Source organism: Electrophorus electricus, chromosome 17, assembly GCF_013358815.1.
Source record: "Electrophorus electricus isolate fEleEle1 chromosome 17, fEleEle1.pri, whole genome shotgun sequence".
Lineage (NCBI taxonomy): Eukaryota > Metazoa > Chordata > Actinopteri > Gymnotiformes > Gymnotidae > Electrophorus > Electrophorus electricus.
The window spans coordinates 926,608-933,769 of record NC_049551.1 but is presented as its reverse complement, the minus strand read 5'-3'; the positions used below and the strand labels follow the sequence as shown (position 1 = coordinate 933,769).

The window sequence follows — 7,162 nt, the reverse complement described above, 5'->3', positions numbered from 1 at the left end:
AGCTCATGTTCTGAACTGGAGAGGTTATGCTGAAACCTTACCTCAGGGACTAACACATCTCAGACTGAGATAAATCCTAATCCTAGAATATGCAAACTCAAACACAGAGCGTCAGGGATTAACTCAAACACAGAGCATCGGGTTTAATGCAAACACAGAGGGTCTGGGATTAACTCAAACACAGAACGTCTGGAATTAACTCAAACACAGAGTGTCTGGGATTAACTCAAAAACAGAGCATCGGGTTTAATGCAAACACAGAGCATCAGGTTTTCCACATTCACACACAAAAAGGCAGTTCACTGAAATACATTTTAAATCAAGTATGCAGAACTCTTGCATGTTGAAATTTTCACAGATTTTAATTGTTATGGATGAATGAATGTTTTTAAAAGGTTTGAGAAACATAGCAATAGTGTTATGAGTGAGTCCAGAGGATCGCAGCAGTTCTGGATTGTGCTTAAATTCAGATGCATCTGTTGTGCAATTTCAATCTCGATACAACTGATGACTGATATTTTCTCGTATTACTGGATTGTGGACAAACTTTACTACAATGTAAAACTAAACACAAGGTTATATAGAGATGTTGAAGTGTATGATTGAAAGCAGGATTTCAGAACGCACATGTGTCACTTTTATTTCAAGAATGTGTCATGGCAATTTTTGCTTTCCAGTTTCTTCAGAGCCTTCTTGAACTCTTTGCTGGATTTGTCCCACTTGTGAATTCCGGTCAGCAGGTAGCGTTTTTCGACTTTCCGACCCACGATGAGGTAGCTGGTGTCCAGGTGTTCCAGCGGCTGGCACAGGCAGTCGACTCCGTTCTTCAGGTAGAGGACCAGCTTCTTCATTTTCTCCTTCTTCAGGTTCCCGAGTCTCACCTGCCTCCGGCGCTTTTCCAGCATCACCTTCCTGTCCCTGCCTTCTTTTTGCACTTCCTTTATTCTTGTCTTGATGGCTAAAATGTAAAAAGAAAAAAATCAATGTCTCCATCCAGAAACATAAAGATAATTCTGAACATTATTGAAATGTAAATAATTGTCTATTTAGTTTAAACATTTCTTTATTAAATGACTTTTTTTCCAGTGGCTCTTTAATTATGGTGTTAGACACGTTTTGTTCCTGATTTTGAAGATATAACTGTGTTGCTTAGATCAGTTTGTAAACAGCAGAATCAAAAATAGCTATAAAAATCTAACAAAGCAATTTATCTCCTGCAGTAAATATTTATATGATGAAAATTCCAGAGAGAAATACAAAAATCCAATATTTATTTGAAACCATTTCAAAATACTTTACTAACGTGAAGTACTTTTAAAAACAGTTTTCCGATGGCTGCTGCATTAGCTGAGGATGGAGAGACTGGTGGCTAGCAGAACATTTCTTCCACGTCCAGCTCTGCTGTGGGTTTATTCCTTTCAGATGCTTCCCTGTTGTACGTGTGCTGCATTCTATTGCATCATGTAACGTATTCCGCTATTAAGTAGGGTTTCTGAGGATCAAATTCTTGGACAGTGGTCAAACTTTATATCCATCTGGCAACTCTTCTCGGGGTGGTGAACAAAACTCTGACTCTCCATGTTCCTCTCCTCAGGCATTTTAGGTTTTTTAACAAGAACTGGTTAGAGCTCTGAAGCTCCACAGTAACCATAGCAATGACCGCAACAGGAGCAAGTGTCCAGGAGTAAGTGTCCAGCAACAGCGTTCAGCCTGCACACTGTGGTCCGCAGCTGCACGCAGACTAATAGCTGCTCACTTAATCCTGGAGCTGAGACAGAAATGTGTGTTTGTGAGGACCCGTCAAGCAGCTGAGACTCAAACCGCAGGACATCAGCCCACACGCTTCCAGGGATTGAGTTCCCTCTCAGCTTTAATGACCATCATCTGCTATCCTGTCATCGCCATCATGATCTGTTATGATGGGAAAACCATGTACTGTTACGATGGTATGTCATTTTTTTTAAATGTCATTTTTTAACCATATCTGTTTGGCGAAAGCTGCCGTAGGCCTGTAATGACATTTCATGGTTCATTATTAAAGCAGATGACAGAAACAACACCATCAGCAGGTCTGTCCTAACTACACTTCCTGGGTTATGACTTCCACACTAATGCTGAATTAAAGGACCTGGAGGGGTTTGTTCATTTTGTTTTGGCTTTTTTCTCCACCAGAACAAACAGTTGTTCACACAGATATCCAGACAACACTGGGCAGACTTGCAGACCGTCCTAAGGAGAGGCCCTGTCAGAAGGCCGATGCAGTGATGGGGCGGAGGAGGGAGAGAAACACACTCCGCCTCAAGTCTCTGCTTCATGGCTCACTGTAGAAGGTCTCATGAAACTGTCAGCAACCATCCTCGATATTCCTCACAGTGACGGCATCTCAGAACCTTAAAGAAACGGTTATGGTCCTCTCACATTACAGTTTCTTGGTTACTGGAAGTGCTGTGAGGGTTGTGGTCCATTTTGGTTTTTTGGGGGATGTGGGGGTGGGATTGAATGAAAAGTACTTCAAAAGTATTTGGTTTATATCAAATAGTCAGCATTGTGCGATACCGTGACCGTATTTTTCTGTGACAACACAAGAAACCAACTTAATCTATCTGAGAAATAAATAAATAAATGACAACCAAAAACAACTCAGAGATTCAGTCATTGGGTTGCATTTATAAAACCACTGGCACCAAGAGAACAAAAAGGCACGGACTGAAAAGTAAACAGTGGCGCTACACAGCACTGTGAGTTGATTCTCCCCAAACATGCACACACACCGTAAAAGCGCATGTCTGATCCACACACACCCCACTCCTCCTCCTGGGAAGGCCGTACTTTCACAGAGGCTTCAAGAGTGTGCAGACAATGTATTTAGAGGAAAATAAATCGGGAATAATAATATTATTGAAACCAAATGTGTATGAAGCAAACTTGGTGAGTCGGAGGTATTGAAACATTATTTGCCAGAGCCGATAGGACTGGTGATGTTTAAGGCGTTCCTCAGTCTGGCACACAGCTGAATCAGTCTCATTGGTTTCCATTACCACTAATACAGAAGGAGATTCCAGATGATGAACACTTTTGAACACTTTTGCTGACTGACTCTTCAATTCACAGTTTAAACACTCATTCACTCATACACTGACAACATAAAGCATCCAATTATTATAAATTCACAGGATAAATATATGTCTAGATTTTTTAGTTTTACAATTTTGTTACTGAGAATAATTTTATGAAGTTTTAATGAACCTTTATGAAGTTCAGGATGTTTTTTCTTAATAATCATATCTGGTAATATCATTCATTCCTGTACCGGTAATCATGGCAGTATTCCAAGCCCATGGCAATCCCGGGAATTACACAGCAAGACCTTCCAGATCTACATGCTTGAAGTGTTTTTGATGTTGTACAACATTCTCTCCTAATGGCAAACAGCTTGTAGTCTTTTCTGATACACAAATAGTAGTTGTGTTAACTTGCTAGTGTATCTATTAAAGGGTTTCTCACTTGCTCTGAATGTCATGGATCTTACTTGTCATAGAAGATAACGACAATGATGATGGAGAGGTCCAGTTTCGCTGGCTGGATCATTTAGGCTTCAGTAAGAACACAGATTCTGCAAACTCGCAACAAGGATTTGGACCTGCTTGGTACTGGAATGCTTCTGTAAACCTCAGCCCAAAAGGTATGTACCTCTCTTTAGTAGAGTTGAAATCCAGGAACTTTCTCACTTGAGGCTTTCTGCTTGTCTGTGTGTGTGTGTGTGTGTGTGTGTGTGTGTGTGTGTGTGTGTGTGTGTGTGTGTGCATTCGTGTCTATGCAATTCAATGTATGCATGTATGTGTCTGTGTGGATGTGCGCATGCATGTATGTATCTATGTGTGTGTGATTAGGAGTGTGTGTGTGCGTGTGTGTTTTTGTGCATGTGTGTGTGCGCATGTACACATATGTGGGTGTATGTACATGTCACCCACTTCTCTCCTGTGTTAGTGCTTCAGAACTGTAATCATTGCTAATGTTGGCATGAAGACTGCAGAAAACATTAAAATCTTCCCAGGAGGCGGATTGCTTTTTCACCAGTTACCTATGTACACCTCCACACTCCAGCAATAAGAACTTTAAGAACTCACAATCTTTAAGATCTTTTTAATAGTAGCTTTTATAAAATACGCATTTCAACATTTGCCTTTTAGACTGTTTTACTACTGAATATGTTTGAGTTGTGTTTAAATTCTAACAGTATAGAGGTTTCTAAGTGTTCACTTACCAAACTCACTGACACAAATTTGGTCCAGAATATGAGTCATCCCTCTGTCACACACAGGACACAAAGGAGTGTAGTCTGGAAGGTCAGAAGGTCAGAAGGTCAGACATCATATCCTGACAGGCGTATTTACACTATAACCGAGGGTGAGACAAGCTTCTTTCTCCCAGATCTCAGAGCAGAGATCAAAACTTCATTCAGCACTTACAACCCCCCTCTACCATAACATTTCTTTTTAATTAGTTTTCTGTTTTTCTCACAGGTCCATAAAGAACTGGCCATGAAGAGGACATTACACTCGCTGCACAGATGAACTCTTCTATAACACAAATCAGCTCAGTTATGGAAGGACGAATGTGGTCTGGTCTCTGTAGCCCAGTGTCAGAAGGACAAGCAAACACAATCTAACAGAATCCTCACCAAAAGAGATAAACGTGCTGCTTTTACAAATCGCCAGCAGCCTTTTCAATAAAGTCTTCAGATAATTTATGAGATTCCGACTATGGGAATAACCGTCTCCAGCACGAGGATGAGGATTAGGATTAGGAATAGTGACAGTGCAGAGGGCCACGCGAAGTCAAAACGTTCCACCAACATTTTGATGTCATGCTGCAGTCCCACGTGCTTCATCATTCAGGCAAAATATCATTTTTACATGAATTATTAAGTGAACTTTGTTGCAGTTTTAACACCGACACCACAATTCTACACCTGTGACTACAGTTATTACTGTTTTACAGGTTACATCTTTTAAACACGAGGTCTAACTTAACACAGTCCATAGACCCACAGTGTCCTGTAACTGCTTACTGTGTAATATGAAATATGTGCTTTTTAATACTGATTGAATATTACAGAAGATGACCTGGAGACCTGGTTACGCACCTGAGCTTTCGGGCTTGTCTGTCATGTTCGTGGCGATACACAACTCGTCCACTGGAAACTTGCTACAGTTAAGCATCTCCGGCCAAGGGAAGCCGAAAGCCTCCATGATCGGAGCGCAGCTGTCTCGCACAGACTCGCACATCTTGCGGCACGGGTACACCGGCCTGGCCAGACACACCGGGGCGAACAGCGAGCACAGGAATACCTGGGTGTCCGCGTGGCAGTGCTTGTGCACCAGCGGGACCCAGCTGCTCGCCTGCTGCTTCACCTCCTGCAAAGTGTCGTGACCCAGTAGGTTTGGCAGAATCATTTGGCTGTAGCCCACACTATAGCAGAGCTGCAGGTCCTCCGGGATAGGCACGCACTGTGGACCTTTACCGTAGGTATATACTATGTCCTTCCAGCTGTACTCGTACTCCGACGCCCGCAGCGAAGAGGCGGCGCAGAGCAGAGCGAGCCAAAGCAGCTTCGGAGCGCAAATGGTCCTCATGGCGCGCCCTTACAAGTTAGGAGATGGTGACTGTGGCAACCTGTTTGGATAAAAAAATAGATGGATAAACTTCAGTGAGGTCTTTCTCGCGATCTGCTCAGTATTAAACACCCCCGCTGTAGCCTACAGTTTCGTCGCGCAAAGGCAAAAAAACAAAACAAAACAAAAAAACAAAAAACGGGCGACCAATAGTAATGCAACTGCGCGCGCGTTGTAGCTTGGCACGGTGGGACGGAATTGCTCAATTTCAAACTTGCTCAATCATTTTTTCTTTCGGTCTCCTTCTCCTCCTGCTCTTGGCAGGGGACGGGTCGGAGTTGCACAAAACATCACAGGAAAAAAAACGTGTTGCCAAGAGGACAGAGAATGATGCAAAAAAAATGCGCAATAACGAACTTTACTGTGTTGGTCCTACATTCATGCTAATGTCTTGCTCGTGGAAACATTTGTTCTTTAACGCCATATTCTTAGACAGTTTATACAGACACTGCATATAGCCAACTGAAACTTGCAGATTTAGGCTGCCATACTAGTATCATAATAAAACAATAATAATAATCTGTTGTATAATGGGTATAATCCCAGTCAGAATTATATCTATACACAAATGTCACATGTAAAGGATGTACTGCATATAGCATTGAATAATATGTCTCCCCATCTTATACACACATATTCAATATTATGTATATTATACCTAAAATGTGTTATTTTATTTAAGTTTACTTTATCTCTTATTCTGTGTACTATCTATAAAACTGTAAATAGTCTATTTCACTCCTTGTGGAATACATGCCGATGTTGGATCTTTGTTTCAGAAATAAAGAACGCTTCATATCCCTCAAACCTGCACCAGACGCCACATTTGGGTCCGTGTTTTCCGTCCATTACAGATGCGAGCGAGTCCCCACAGGAGAGGGTCTTTATTACAGACACTCATCTTGCCAGAGAGGCAGTTTATGAACAGTCACTTAAGGCAGACATAACATGGAATGAGATCCAAATACAATAACACATGAACCACAGAAGTCAGAACGTCAAAGCCCAGCTCCCGGTAAGGCCATCAGTGGCCTGTCCGATGTACTGGCAGTGGGACAGTAAATCACAGCACACAAACACACAACGATAAATAAACACAACATAGACGCACAGAGGTCACAGAAACAGTGAGAAGAAAATGCTTAAGCTTTAGGTTGAAATTAGACTTTTTTATTGATCTAAAATCTAAAGTCTTTCCATGCAAAAGTATTTAAAATAAAACAGATAAATAATACCAAAGACAGCCACTGCAGAAAAGCAGATGAGAACTGATTCCCAGCAGTCAAACATCAACATGTGCATTTGGACTAGATAGGGTGCTCCTATGGTTAAAGTACAGGCATGTGCAATTAATGCTCTTTCCTAAATGCTATGTGCATGACCCCTCATGACCCCTAATCACAGTTCAAGAGATCAGGAAGAGTGTATCACTTCAATATCATCTAAATACAATTTTGGAATTTCTAGTGAACTGCAGAAAAATCTGC

At 41.6% G+C, this 7,162-nt stretch overlaps 1 protein-coding gene across 1 annotated transcript; it reads right to left on the bottom strand.

The window, feature by feature from the left end:
* Positions 1-216: 216 nt before the first annotated feature.
* Positions 217-5,858, bottom strand: sfrp1b (secreted frizzled-related protein 1b). The gene is made up of 3 exons (XM_027001727.2): positions 5,147-5,858; positions 4,265-4,339; positions 217-958 (listed from the first exon to the last, which is right to left on the bottom strand). Exons 1-3 carry the CDS (start codon positions 5,634-5,636, stop codon positions 639-641), a joined length of 885 nt encoding a protein of 294 aa, XP_026857528.2. The 5' UTR covers positions 5,637-5,858; the 3' UTR covers positions 217-638.
* Positions 5,859-7,162: the final 1,304 nt, after the last annotated feature.

Bases quoted from the DNA above. Each gene is read 5' to 3' on its own strand.
- sfrp1b (XM_027001727.2), bottom strand. From the start codon at position 5,636: ATGAGGACCATTTGCGCTCCGAAGCTGCTTTGGCTCGCTCTGCTCTGC. The intron at 4,340-5,146 runs GTGCGTAACCAG...CTGACCTTCCAG, and splicing joins AGACAAGCCCGAAAGCTCAG to ACTACACTCCTTTGTGTCCT. The intron at 959-4,264 runs GTAAGTGAACAC...TTTACATTTTAG, and splicing joins AATTTGTGTCAGTGAGTTTG to CCATCAAGACAAGAATAAAG.